Source organism: Salvelinus namaycush, chromosome 9 (assembly GCF_016432855.1).
Source record: "Salvelinus namaycush isolate Seneca chromosome 9, SaNama_1.0, whole genome shotgun sequence".
NCBI lineage: Eukaryota > Metazoa > Chordata > Actinopteri > Salmoniformes > Salmonidae > Salvelinus > Salvelinus namaycush.
In genome coordinates this window covers 27,227,040-27,242,168 of record NC_052315.1, presented here as the reverse complement: position 1 = coordinate 27,242,168, position 15,129 = coordinate 27,227,040, and the positions used below count along the sequence as shown (strand labels likewise).

At 43.1% G+C, this 15,129-nt stretch overlaps 1 protein-coding gene across 1 annotated transcript in view; it reads right to left on the bottom strand.

The window, feature by feature from the left end:
- Positions 1-329: 329 nt before the first annotated feature.
- Positions 330-15,129, bottom strand: part of LOC120053917 (enhancer of mRNA-decapping protein 4-like) — a 40,961-nt gene continuing 26,161 nt past the window's right edge. The window contains exons 18-29 of the mRNA XM_039001229.1: positions 13,210-13,721; positions 12,993-13,094; positions 12,599-12,742; positions 12,456-12,510; positions 12,063-12,243; positions 10,233-10,388; positions 10,011-10,126; positions 8,462-8,627; positions 7,999-8,185; positions 5,684-5,903; positions 4,465-4,628; positions 330-1,044 (exon numbers count right to left, since the gene is read on the bottom strand). Of these exons, the coding sequence (XP_038857157.1) occupies positions 861-1,044; positions 4,465-4,628; positions 5,684-5,903; positions 7,999-8,185; positions 8,462-8,627; positions 10,011-10,126; positions 10,233-10,388; positions 12,063-12,243; positions 12,456-12,510; positions 12,599-12,742; positions 12,993-13,094; positions 13,210-13,721 (2,187 nt within the window). The 3' untranslated portion in view covers positions 330-860. The remainder of the gene's footprint in view (positions 1,045-4,464; positions 4,629-5,683; positions 5,904-7,998; positions 8,186-8,461; positions 8,628-10,010; positions 10,127-10,232; positions 10,389-12,062; positions 12,244-12,455; positions 12,511-12,598; positions 12,743-12,992; positions 13,095-13,209; positions 13,722-15,129) is intronic.

The following is a 15,129-nucleotide window of genomic DNA, read 5'->3' as shown; positions in this document are numbered from 1 at the left end:
CAGGTTCACACACATTACTTGGGTATCCAAAAGCAAGAGACATAAATCAGTTAGAAGCATTTACTATGGATGATAATTACTTCAAATAAGTCTGAGGAAGTATACAAGTCATACAAATGTTAAGGATTATTGAGATATATACATAAAAAAAAAAAAAAGGCGGCACAAAAGAAAATAAAGATTTTTTAGGGGCATGAGTGAATTTCACTGAGGTTCCATAAAATAAAAATCAAACAAAGTTGACCTTGACCCTATAAAAAGGACAGCCATTTCAGTTTCTCAGACTCCACAAGCTGTCCTCTTTACATAGTAATATGGTCAGTCTAATATATAGGAAAGAGCAGAGAAAGGCTTTATTACAATACTAACAGTGCAGATTCAAAGCAAAATACCATTCTGAACTAAAGTCAGAACTTTGGATTTAAAAGAATGGTTGAACATACAGAAAACATAAAGGGCCCACCCATCTGTTTCGACAGTCTACATTTAGGATAGTTTTTTTCCTCTAACAAACTCTTGCTGCTATGACAGGGAAATGGACTGAAATAAGCAAATGGCAAGGTTCATAGATCTTATGATGAACAGTGGGTTTCAAACAGAAAAATCCTTCAAATCTACAAGTCCAAAATGGGAAAACCCAGTCAGTTCTTGCCATTTTTACCACTTAAATGAGGACAACAAAAAATAAATTCAATTGCAATGTATAATGCATCAGAGCGAGCCGAGGGTACAGGAAGATCAGAGCAATTACACAACATGCTCACATCTCTTTAACTAAATGCCACTCCCCTCAGCACCTCAATGAAACTCACTGCACCATATTCTAACTGTATGGGAGCAGAGCAGAAACAAGTACAGAACTAGTGATTGACCAGGCCCTGAAGCATCATCACCAGGCGCCGGGCTCTCTTGCTAAGAGGACTGTGTGGGTCCTGTTGCAGGAACTGGAACAGTTTCTGTCGGACCTGGGACAGCACAGTACTCATGTGGTCTCTCGTCACCGGATCACCATGGTCCAGGTTCATCACAGCATCCTCCAAGTAACTGATACAGACAGAGAAGTTTACCGTGGGCTTTCAAAATACTCAAATTGTACCATTTAAGCCAATAGTGTTATTGGTTTGTGTGTACCGACAAAGTCACCTTTATTTCCTTGCAGCCGAAGGCAAAAATTTGAATGGCTTGATTAAAACAGAGTAAATGCAGTGTTGTGACTGATCACCCAGCAGCACTGTCCCGTTATCCAATCCAGATGGCTCAACCCAAATTAATCCCATCAGATTGTTTTAATTTTACATCTGTAGACCCAATCGAATGCATTTAAAACCTCTAAACACAGTTAAACCCCAAGATTACCATTGAGATAAGAACCATTAATCTCCCTACGCTCAAAGTGCCCAATTACTCTTTAATTTCAGCTAAACCCACCCCCACACACATTGAACAACAGCCAGCCCTATCAGGTCTCTTCTCTACTAAACCTGATATGCCTTTAAAAGCCCTTGCACGCAAAGTACATTTTTTGGGGGGACGATGACATGAAATGTGCATGATATAAGATATGAAATATTCAAGAGCAGCACATCTCTTCTGTGATATATCTTGCACACCTGGTTTAAAACAGTTGCACTGCAACAGCCAATCAATACCATGCATTAAGGCATTGGACTGTATGCAAACACCTTTTAGGTGTACATCAGAGAGATGTAACCACACTCCACACACAGATTCAGTCCCACAGATGGCGTAGAACTCAACAGCTGGCCAGTAACAGGCTGATAGTTTTTAGGGTGCAATTCAAACTGGATTGAGACTGGTCATTTGAGCTTTTAAAGAGCATTAAAAGAAACTTGGCACATCATTGTCTGGACATTATTCCAATATTCATAGGCCCATCCTGTTCCCATAACACACATTTGTTAAGTGAGCCAGAAGGGTGAAAAGCATTACATCTGTAGTTTGATACAGCTCAACATGGAGCAAATGTGACTAAGGGACCCCCCACACACACTGCACTGAATGTTGATCTTCCGTTCGTCTGCAGTTTGTTCGGCAGGGTGTTTTAGGGACCACCTGACGTCTGACTGCCGACATTTTCTCGTGATTGAACATGTAGAATCAGATTGCAAATTACATCCGGTGCTCTAAATCAGAGGTGCTAGGTACTCTCAGCCGGCAAACGCTACGGGTGTGTCCGAGCCTTAAAGTGGCAACATGTAACATTTTGGGAGACCCAGCCATATTCAGACTTGAGTTATAGATATATCATTCTACTTGAAAGTAAGTCTAAGAAGCAGTAGGTCTGTTCTATGTGCTCAACTTAAATTTAGTTTTAAGGTCTTTTACAGTGTATTCGGAAAGTATTCAGACCCCTTAACCTTTCACAAATTTTGTGACGTACAGCCTTATTCTAAAATTGACTAAACAAATGTTTTTCCTCTTCCACACACAATGATAAATCGAAAACAGGTTTAGACATTTTTATAAGTGCATTAAAAATTAAGAGAAATTTCTTTTTTACAACTATTCAGACCCTTTGCTATGAGACACAAAATTGAGCTCCGGTGCATCCTTTTTCCATTGATCATCCTTAAGATGTTTCTACAACTTGTAGTCCACCTGTGGTAAATTCAATTGATTGGACATGATTTGGAAAGGCACACACCTGTCTATATAAGGTCCCACAGTTGACAGTGCATGTCAAACAAAAACCAAGCCATAAGGTCGAAGGAATTGCCCATAGAGCTCCGAGACAAGATTGTGTCGAGGCACAGATCTGGTGAAGGGTAGCAAAAATTGTCTGGAATATTTATGGTCCCCAAAAACACTGTGGCCTCCATTCTTAAATGGAAGAAGTTTGGAACCACCAAGACTCATCCTAGAGCTGGCTGCCTGCCAAACTGAGCAATCGAGGGAAAAAGTCCTTGGTCAGGGAGGTCACTGACAGAGTTCCTCTGTGGAGATGAGAACCTTCCACAAGGACAACCATCTCTGCAGCACCCCACTAATCAGGTCTTTATGGTAGAGTGACCAGACTTCGGAAGCCACTCCTCAGTAAAGGCACATGACAGCCCGCATGGAGTTTGCCAAAAGGCACCTAAAGGACTCTGACAATGAGAAACAAGATTCTCTGGACTGACCAAGATTGAACTATTTTGCCTGAATGCCAAGCGTCACATCTGGAGGAAACCTGGCACCATCCCTACAGTGAAGCATGGTGGCAGCATCATGCTGTGGGGATGTTTTTCAGTGGCAGGGACTGGGAGACTAGTCAGGATCAAGTCAAAGATGAATGTAGCAAAGTACAGAGAGATCCTTGATGAAAACCTGCTGCAGAGACCTCCGGACCTGACTGGGGTGAATGATCACCTTCCATCAGGACAACGACCCTATCAAGACAACGCAGGAGTGGCTTTGTGACAAATCTCTGAATGTCCTTGAATGGCCCAGCCAGAGCCCGGACTTGAACCCAATCTAACATTTCTGGACAGACCAGAAAATAGCTGTACAGCAACACTCCCCATCCAACCTGACAGCGCTTGAGAGGATGTGCATAGAATGGGAGAAACTCCCCAAATATAGGCGTGCAAAGATTGTAGCGCCATACCCAAGAAGACTCGAGGCTATAATTGATGCCAAACATGCTTCAACAAAGTAATGAGTAAAGGGTCTGAAAACTCAGGTGAAATTTCCATTTTGTATTCTTTTTATATAAATTAGCAAAAAAAATATTAAATCTTGCTTTTTCATTATGGGGTAGATTGAGGGAAAAAAAACAATTTTAGAATAAGGTTGTAACGTAACAAAATGTGGAAAATGATGCCTGAATACTTTCGAATGCACTATTTTCAATTTTTTGCACCAGCTGAAACAATATTTTTGGTTATGGAAAATATATATTTAACAGCTGTTTAGATAGTGTAGAGAATCATTGTACCATCTTATTTTGTCACAAACTGAAATTAGGCTAACTATTAGTTTTAGCAACCAGGAAATTGCGTTGCGATTTCAGCATAGCGTAACTCTGCCACTTTTCAACCTCATACCCTCATTGACCTCATTATCTACAGCACCTAACCAGTGTCTACATATGGGGAAAATAGCTGCATTTCTACATTGTACAGGTTGATAAATCAGTTTTAATCCCAACCTGTGATGTCATAGGGAAGCATTTCTTAGGACCTTCTCTACACTGGTTTGGTGCTGGAGATAATGAAAATGAGGTTGAAAAGTGTTCCTTATGGGAGGCTCGTAAGAGCACAAACCTGATTAAGATCAAACAAAAACGTCTAATCTCAAGCTGCCCATGGCCGACTTATTACATCCAAGGTGTGTAAGAATTTACATTGATGTGTTTTGAGTGTGTGTTTATATGTTTTAGCATGGGTGCATAGAGGGGTCTATGACGAGTTTGAGCATCAAATCTGTGGGTTATAACATGTTCCTGTGGGTGCACATGCATACCTGATCTTGAGCTCAGAGCGTGTGGCCAGGTTAGTGGATAGCTGCTGTATGAGGGACAGCAGCACTGGCTGGATCAGGGGGCAGGGATGCTGGCCAAACACCTGCTGGGAGTCGATGGTCTCACACACATACAGAACCAGGTTCAGGTCAGAGGCTGACAGGGCCTACAGGGGAAGGGGTTGGAGGAGATGAGACCGATCAGACACCACAGGTACATTTTAAATGATGCCCTCGGACATCCCCCATGCAGTGGACGGGAGAGGCTGTGTGACTGATGGGATGGGTAGGTGCTTGGGCGGTATCCAGATTATCAGTCCTTTTCTCATGCCAGGATTTACGGTATTACCGGCATAGTACTACACAAGGGGCGCTAAAAAACGCAAGAAAAGCCCATTGTGCCTCTACCAGAATACTAACAAAATTAGAACAACGAAATCACAGATGCTTTTAGCTAAATGCTAATGAGTGGAAACAAACATAACTAATTGCAAAGACAGGCAAATCCAGCTAATAAAGTTATATAGCCTAGCTAGTAGCTACCGAATGATATTTTCGGTGAGTGTGGACATTTACAAGCGAACGTGAACAAAATAAATTGTGCAAATGAACAAAGTTGTGATGCATGCTTTTCTGAAGGAAGAGCAGCATGTGTACACAGAGCAGAGGGGAGTAGAGGAGAGAACAGAGGAGGAAAAAAACACTAGTAGAAGCACAGGGGGGAAATGGCAGCTGTACAGATTAGAGCTCTTTGACTTCTCAAACGCGGCAGAAAGACATAAGATATCTGATGGCAAACATTTAGTAGTGAATTTCATAAATGTGTTACTTCATCACCTCATATGCGCCTCACAACAGAGACTCACTGATAGATATAGAATTCTATGGACTCACCTGCTCCTGCTTTCTCCCATTGTGCCATTTACAAACAAACACGTGACTGTCTCAACTGTTCTGGGGAACTACAGTAAGCTTCATCATGTAAAATAATGTGACCGGTGAAATGAAGAATGTAATCTTCTTTTTCTCCTAACGTATTGCACAAGTTGACTGCAGGTATCAACTTAAAAAGTAGCTACAAATATTAAAGTTTCATGAAAAACGTTTGAAATAGTTGACGGTAATGAAAAACCCTCCAGTGTTTTTTCCCAAATGCCCCGGTATACATCTTACAGTATACCGCCCAAGCCCATGGCGGTGCATCGGGGAGCAGGACTCTCACCTGTTGGAAGGCCTGGTTGAGCTGTCCCTGCTGCAGCAGCTGCAGTATGTTGGCCTGCTGGGCCTGGTAGTCTAGGTGTGGGGTAGGGACGGGCGTGCCTGCAGCAGAGCGCATGGCCTGCATGATGCTGGAGGTCACAGCTGCCTGCTGCTCCTTCATGGCCATGCTCACCTCACCCTTCACTATGCGCTGCACCTGGGTCAGGATTGATTCCTGCAGGCTGGATGTAGGACAGAAGAAAATAGGCACAGTTATATAAACAAGGAATACTATCAAACATTTACAGTGCATTCAGAAACTATTCAGACCCCTTGACTTTTTCCACATTTTGTTAAGTTACAGCCGTATTCTAAATTGATTAAACACCCCCCCCCCCCCATCTACACACACACACACACAATACCCCATAATGACAAAGCGATAACAGGTTTAGACATTTTTGCAAATGTATTAAAAATAAAAAAACATCCACATAAGTATTGAGACAATCTGCTATGAGACTCAAAATTGACCTCAGGTGCATCCCGTTTCCATTGATCATCCTTGAGATGTTTCTACAACGTCATATGAGTCCACCTGTGGTCAATTCAATTGTTTGGACATGATTTGAAAAGGCACACAACTGTCTATATAGAGGTCCCACAGTTGACAGTGCATGTCAGAGCAAAAACCAAGCCATGATGTCAAAAGAATTGTCCGTAGAGCTCAGAGACAGGATTGTGCCGAGGCACAGCCCTGGGGAAGGGTAGCAAAACATTTCTGCAGCATTGAAGGTCCCCAAGAACAGTGGCCTCAATCATTCTTAAAATGGAAGAAGTTTGGAACCACCAAGACTCCTCCTAGAGTTGGCCGGCAGGCCAAACTGAGCAATCGGGGGAAAAGGTCCTTGGTCAGTGAGGTGACCAAGAAGCCGATGCTCCAGAGTTCCTCTGTGGAGAATGGAGAACCTTCCAGAAGGACAACCATCTCTGCAGCACTCCACCAATCAGGCCTTTATGGTAGCGTGGCCAGACAGAAGCCACTCCTCAGTAAAAGGCACATGACAGCCTGCTTGGAGTTGGCCAAAAGGCAGCTAAAGGACTCTCAAACCATGAGAAACAAGATTCTCTGTGTTAAGTTCATGTTTTAAGTATCCCTATATTTCTGTTATTACGGGGCTATCACTCAGTCAAGAGTGCGCATGCGCTGGAAGGCTGTTCGTTGTTGGACCTAGCCTGGAGTGTAATGGCTACCTTGTAGTGTGTTCATATAGTTGAGTAAACTTTGTTAAACTGGAACCTTGTCGTTGTGTCATTTCGAGTTAACACTCTGGTCTGATGAAACCAAGACTGAACTCTTTGGCCTGAATGCCAAGCGTCACGTCTGAAGGAAACCTGGCCCCATCCCTACTGTAAAGCAAAGTGGTGGCAGCATCATGCTGTGGGGATGTTTTTCGCGGCAGGGGCTGGGGAACTAGTCAGGATCGAAGTAAAGATGAACGGAGCAGAGTACAGAGAGATCCTTGATGAAAACCTGCTCCAGAGCGCTCAGGACCTCAGACTGTGGCAAAGGTTTACCTTTCAACAAGACAACGACCCTAAGCACATAACCAAGACAACTCAGGAGTGGCTTCGGGACTAGTCTCTGAATGTCCTTGAGTGGTCAAGCCTTAGCCTGGACTTGAACCAGATCGCACATCTCTGAAGAGACCGGCAAATTGCTCCGAATCCAACCTTAGAGCTTGAGGATCTTTAGAAAAGAATGAAACTCCAAATACAGGTGTGCCAAGCTTGTAATGTCATACCCAAGAATACACAAGGCTGTAATTGCTGCCAAAGGTGCTTCAATAAAGTACTGAGTAAAAGGTCTGAATAGTTATGTAAAATATCCTTTATTTTTTATAAATTAGCAAAAATGTCAAAAACCTGTTTTTGATTTGTCATTATGGGGTATTGATGGGGGGGAAACTATTTAATTTTAGAATAAGGCTGTAAAACCTAACAAAACGTAGAAAAAGTCAAGCGGTCTGAATACTTTCCGAATGCACTGTAAACGTGTCATTTCCCGAACACTTTTGTACAATCCCAAAAACTTAAAGTTATTCATTCCCACACCCTAAAAAACAAAATCTAATAACTCAAGCGCCATTTCATTAATTGCTTTGCAAAACGTATGGCTCAATCGAAATTAAGCCCATGATTAAGGTGTTTGTTTTTCTAATCAACCAATCCATTACAAAGCCACTCAACATGGCAACCCAAACTTCTTGCTAAGGCATCTATTAGGCATGTCTGTTCAAGCACACAAAAAAATGTCAAAAGCCTGGTTGGACTTACTTTCCCACCGTCATGTTGAGCTGGTGCTGGACCTCCGAGCGGACACTTGCTGTGACAGTGGTGGCCAGCTGATCTGTAGAATTCTGGAACGTGTCAATCATCTGCTGCAGCTGGCCAATCATAGGGTCCTGGCCCTCCTGCTCACGCTGCTTCCTGCTCTTCACATGGGTCTCCAGTTGCTGGATATCTACAGAGGAAAACAAACATCCTCAGTACAACACAGTAAGATCTGTCAGGCATATTCAGATGTGCTGTTAGCACAATATAAAAATCAGCTGAAAAAAAATACAGCAAATGTTTATCAATACATACATCTATGTTAAGAGCAGTGGGCTTTGTATGACAAATGTAACAAGTTAAAAACTAGGCTAAGTCCATGACCTTGCTCTTGGGCGAAACTGCATAAAGCGAAGAAACAGCCTGAAACGCTGAGTGTTAACAGTTAGTAATTGGATTGTCATACACTCATGTGTTCCCTGCTTGAAGCTGTCATTGATCTGCTGGAACATAGACTGGCAGCCCCTCTCAAACACAGGCAGCACAATGCTCTGGAACGCATCCTTGTAGGCAGCCTGGATAGGCCCCTGCATTGCCTCAGCAGCTGCCCGGCCGATTGCATCTGTGGTGTTCTGCACAGAAATGGATACAAAGTAATTTGTGTGTGTGCATTTTGACTGTAGACTGAATAAGTGAGCTATGAGACTACTTTACATCCTTTGATCCAATGACCAATCTAGGCTCTAGAGCAGGGCATGCTAAACTTTTTGGGCCCAAGACCCCATTTTGATATCAGAAATCTTTCGCGATCTCACAGTTAAAAAGAGATGTAATCAACAGCCAATGTTAACTTTTTAATTTGGGGCTATATTAAAAATCACTCTGACAGTTTTTCAAATTCAAATCTGAAGGAAGTATAGTTTGAAGCAGGGGTTGGAACCTAAATTATTTACTAATCGTTTCGTTCTGAACAGAACCGTGACTTTTTTAAATTTTTTATTCGTTCCACTGGTCTGACTAGCAAAATAAAGTTTTGAACTGGTTCAATCCAAAAGTATCAGTTTATAATCATTACTTTTAAAACAAACATCAAATATATATATTTTTTACTTTAAAAAAAAACATTTAGCTCAACATTAAATTACTTCAATCAGCACGGCTAGAGCAGCTTACTGTGGAGCGGGTAAGCAACTTAAAAACTATATAGAAAAGTCATTAAGAGCAAATTGTATTTTGCCGTAAGAGCATGGTTTAATCATAATGCAAGACAAACACACTGTGCTATAGCGCGAGAGATGCAACTGTATTATAGTATCCTTAACTATGATTGAATAAGTCAAACCCACTCTTCTCTAATTAAACATCTGACCCTAATTTCTGAATTACGTTTGTAACGTGGTCAGTAGGCTACAGTAATCTATGCTTCAGAGGGGAGGGGCAGGTAGCCTAAATACACACAGGCAAAAATGTTCATAGGCGCTCCACTCTGAACGTTATTAAATTATGGTTCTGTTCCGGAAAAGGAAAGATCACTTTCGTTCTTTTCGGTTCTGTTTCCTGAACCGGTTCCAACCATTGGTTTGAAGTTACTGAAATGCATCAGAAAGGTATTGGAAAGTTTAGGAAAACGTCAAGGAAGATCAGGCAATAACTGCGTATGATCTTTTGTGTAGAAATTAACATCATTGCCTTCAATGATGTTCTTTCCTCTCCCCAGTTATTTGATGCAGATTTGGTGCCTGGTCCTGTCCACTCTGTTCTAACGACACCCGCAAGGCACGTGAGCATTGCAGAGGGAAAGAGAAGGCATGTGTGTGTCTTCGCTTTAAGCAAATGGGGTCATAATAGCTTATAGCCCCCATTGTTCAAAATGTAGAGCCACATTTTGTAGGAAGAAAACCAAAACCTCTGTCACAACTGCTATAAGCAAATATCTAAGGTAAGTCACGTAACGCGGTTCTATGAACTAAGCAGCGCATTTTTTTTTATCCCCCCCTGAATTTGTTGCCACTAACCTTTGACTTGACGACTTTGCTGACGTTCTCCTTCAGTGCTGCCTCCACAGCCGTCAGCTTAGCAGCGATGGTGTTATTCATCTGGGCAGTAACAGGCTCGAGACTCTTGATAATAGCTGTTTAGTAGCAAGGCCAAACATTTACTTCTCAGTGATTATACAGTTAACTTCATTTGATAAAAACTGTGGAATAAGTTAGGAAAAAGGAAGGAAGTGTACTGACTGGGAGGAACGGTTTTCTTCATCTCCTCTCGGAGAGTCTTGTCTAGACGGTTACACAGGGTGTTGTTGAGAGTTTGAGCCAGCTGCTGGGAGAGATGCTCCTGGAGTTGCTGGTTACGGTTCTGTCCCTCTGCTAGGATTCTCTCCATTCTCCTCTCTGAGAAACACCGCCAGGTCAAGGATCAAACAGTGGGTTGATGAGGATGTGCTTCTGCAACAAAACTACGGTCTTAAAGATGCAATATGCATAAATGGCTCTGGCATTTCCTGGTTGCTAAAACTAATAGTTGGCCTAATTTCAGTTTGTGTGACAAAATAAGCATATAAACCACTGAAATATTGACCATAACCAAATATATTGTATTTTCAGATGTTTGAACCTCGTGTCCAAAACTGAATTTAAGATGCAACATTTTACTTGAGAACGAGAAGAATAGCAATAGCGCACATAGAAGCGATCTACTGCTTAGACTTGCTTTCAATGACAATGAGAGAACAATAACTAATTTCTATGTGAATTTGGTCAGATCGCCCGAGAAGTTACATATTGCAGCTTTAATTAGGCACCTTTCTAGATGTGAAAAGCATCTTTATTCATGTGAATTGAATTCCATTTAACCTACAATATCTGCATTCATAACACTTCCCTATACACTACATGGCCAAAAGTATGAGGACACCTGCTCGTCGAACATCTCATTCCGAAATCATAGGTATTAATATGGTGTTGGTCCCCCCTTTGCTGCTAGCCTCCACTCTTCTGGGAAGGCTTTCCACTAGAGGTTGGAAAATTGCTGCAGGGACTTAGTGAGGTCAGGCACTGATGTTGGGCGATTAGGCCTGGCTCGCAGTAGGCGTTCCAATTCATCCCAAAGGTGTTCGATGGGGTTGAGGTCAGGGCTCTGTGCAGTCCAGTCAACTTCTTCCACACCGATCGACAAGCCATTTCTGTATGGACCTTTGTGCACAGGGGCATTGTCATTCTGAAACAGGAAAAGGCCTTCCCCAAACTGTTACAACAAAGTTGGAAGAACAGAACCATCTAGAATGCCATTGTATGCTGTAGCGTTAAGATTCCCCTTCACTGGAGCTAAGGAGCTTAGCCCGAACCATGAAAAACAGCCCCAGACCACTATTCCTCTTCCACTAAACATTACAGTTAGCACTATGCATTTGGGCAGGTAGCGTTCCCCTGGCATCCGCCAAATCCAGATTTGTCCATCGGTGAAGCATGACTCATCACTCCAGAGAAAGCGTGTCCACTGCTCCCGAGTCCAATGGCTGCGAAACCTATTTCATGAAGCTTCCGACGAACAGTTCTTGTGCTGACGTTGCTTCCAGAGGCAGTTTGGAACGCGGTAGTGAGTGTTGCAACCGGAGGACAGACGATTTTTACACGCTATGCACTTCAGCACTCGGTGGTGCCGTTCTGTGAGCTTGTGTGGCCTACCACTTCTCGGCTGAGCCGTTGTTGCTCCTAAAAGTTTCCACTTCACAATAACAGCACTTACAGTTGACAGGGGCAGCTCTAGCAGGGCAGAAATTTGATGAACTGACTTGTTGGAAAGGTTGCATCCTATGACGGTACCACATTGAAAGTCACTGAGTTCTTCAGTAAGGGCCACTCTACTGCCAATGTTTGTCTATGGAGACTGCATGGCTGTGTGCCGAATCTAATTTGAAGGAGTGTCCACATACTTTTAGCCATGTAGTATATCTTGCAGTGATCATCTCATACCAAACTACATAATTTTCAATGGTACCACTACATAGGGAGGTCTAGGAGTTGGCACTGATTGTAACTTGTGACATGTCCCAGTTGTAAGGATACGTTCGTGCTCCTGCTGGCTGACCATGACGTGCTCCACATGGGCTATGACAGAGCTCTGCACTGCGTCCATGTGGCCCGTCACTCTCTGCAGCAGCTCTAGCTGACTCTGACGGAGATCCGCTAGCTCCCTCTGCTGGTTACGCAGCAGCATCAGCAGCTCTTCCTGCACCTCAGGGTTCATCTGCAACAGGTTAGATCAGATTACAGAGAGGGATGTTCAGAAGACCATGGTGCCTAAGCAAACCAGGTATAATGTATCATCTAATTATCAGGGAACAAATGGTATTGCTGAAAATGTATGTATAATGGAAACATCTTGGTGCCACTATTATAATCACAATTTAAAGATAAAAATGAACAGTGAATCATATTCATTCAGCCATGATCACTTACCTGATGATGATTATGATGCTCAGGCTGCCTGGACTGAGAGGCATGAGATGCATCCCTAAAAAGAGAGAAGGCAAAGAGGCCATTAGACATGGAAGTAAATATCAGAGAATAACATTGTGGTAACTGTCATGGTCTTCACCCACCCATCATCTTTTTTACTCTTCCTCTTGAGTTTAGGGGAGCCTCTGGGAGAGCTCTTCCACTCCTTCACTGGCAGTCTTTGAGACGACCTGGCTCCACAGTTCCCGGAGGACGACGCTAGACTGGCCACCTCGTCATCATGGTCACTGTGTGACAGGAAAACAAAGCAAGAGGAGGAGTTTAAGTGCCCACAATAGGTGTTGATAATGGGTACATGGCATGGGTACAAAAAAAACCTGTGCAGGTTTAGGATGAACATTAAATCAGAATCAAGAATACATTTAAATGGAAACTTTAAATCAAGCATTGACTTCCAAAACACCACAAATACTGCATCCCTCCAGGACCAACACTATTGACAACAAAAGGGAAGTTCTGGAGATGTGACTATCTTACCTCTGTTCTGCACTGGCGTCCTGACTGTCATTCTGGGTTAAGTGGTAGGTGCGTCTGTGGTATGGAGAGGACATGTGTCTGTCCTTCATTTCCTCCCTTGAGCTAAAAGCACGAGATACCATTTAAAACAAAAAAGCCGATTTGTGTAGGCTCTTCAGGTTGCATGCATAGGTAAAGACACTGTGCCTATGTCAGCGCGTGTGCGAGACTGTCTTACCAGTCTCCTAGGCCGTTGTCCCGCAGGCTGTTGCGCGTTTCCCGTGTGATGTCGGGAGCTGCAGGCCAGGGGTGGCTTGTGTTGTTGTCGGAGCAGGAGGCAGCGGCGGCTGCAGCAGCATTCTCCTGTGACAGGGCATTCTCCAGTAGTGAAGGAGTGTTACTGAGCCTCTGCTCCGCCTCCACTGCTCCAGCACCCAGCTCTAGGGTCAGGTGGCCGTGGTCAGAGTTGTTCCGGTTCCGTGGAGAGAGGTGGTGAAGGGCTGAGGCTGCAGAAGCCATGCTGTCTGTGTGGAGGGCTGGGAGAGAGTCTCGGGATTCAGCTCCAGACACACCCCCCAGGCTTCGCTGCAGCGTCTCAGAGGCGATCTCAGGGATGTCCTGTGACATGGCCGTGGAGGCAGATGAGATGACGTCTGGAGAGCGGGCCAGGGTGGGAGAGGCATGCTGAATCAGCATAGGCTCAATGACCTGTGGGTCCATCGAGAGGGGCGGGTTTGGAGAGGGAAGCACCTGTAGAGGGTGGAAGGGGTAGGTGAAGGGGAACATGAGCATATGAGGAGTGGTCTCTTGTAGAGGTCGAGCGATTATGATTTTTCAACGCCGATACCGATTATTTAAAATGTATTTATTTGTAATAATGAGAATTACAACAATACTGAATAAACACTTATTTTAACTTAATATAATACATCAATCAAATCAATTTAGCCTCAAATAAATAATGAAACATGTTCTATTTGGTTTAAATAATGCAAAAACAAAGTGTTGGAGAAGAAAGTAAAAGTGCAATTGTGCCATGTAAAAAAGCTAACGTTTAAGTTCCTTGCGCAGAATATGAGAACATATGAAAGCTGGTGGTTCCTTTTAACATGAGTCTTCAATATTCCCAGGTAAGAAGTTTTAGGTTGTAGTTATTATAGGAATTATAGGACTATTTCTCTCTATACGATTTGTATTTCATATACCTTTGACTATTGGATGTTCTTATAGGCACTTTAGTATTGCCAGTGTAACAGTATAGCTTCCGTCCCTCTCCTCGCCTCTACCTGGGCTCGAACCAGGAACACAACGACAACAGCCACCCTCGCAGCATCGCTACCCATCGCTCCACAAAAGTCGCGGCCCTTGCAGAGCAAGGGGAACAACTACTCCAAGTCAGAGCGAGTGACGTTTGAAACGCTATTAGCGCGCACCCCGCTAACTAGCTAGCCATTTCACATCGGTTACACCAGCCTAATCTCGGGAGTTGATAGGCTTGAAGTCAAACAGCTCAATGCTTAAAGCACAGCGAAGAGCTGCTGGCAAAACGCACAAAAGTGCTGTTTGAATGAATGCTTACGAGCCTGCTGCTGCCTACCATTGCTCAGTCAGACTGCTCTATCAAATCATAGACTTAATTATAACATAATAACACAGAAATACGAGCCTTAGGTCATTAATATGGTAGAATCCGGAAACTATAATTTCGAAAACAAAACGTTTATTCTTTCAGTGAAATACGGAACCGTTCCGTATTTTATCTAACGGATGGCATCCCTAAGTCTAAATATCGCTGTTACATTGTACAACCTTCAATGTTATGTCATAATTATGTACAATTTTGGGAAATTAATTACGGTCTTTGTGAGGAATAAATGGACTTCACACAGTTCGCAACGAGCCAGGAGGCCCAAACTGCTGCATATACCCTGACTGCTTGCACGGAACGCAGGAGAAGTGACAATTTCCCTAGTTATAAGAAATTCATGTTTGCAGGCAATATTGACTAAATATGCAGGTTTAAAAATATATACTTGTGTATTGATTTTAAAGAAAGGCATTGATGTTTATGGTTAGGTACACATGGGTGCAATGACAGTGCTTTTTTCGCAAATGCATTTGTTAAATCATCACCCGTTTGGCAAAGTAGGCTGTGATT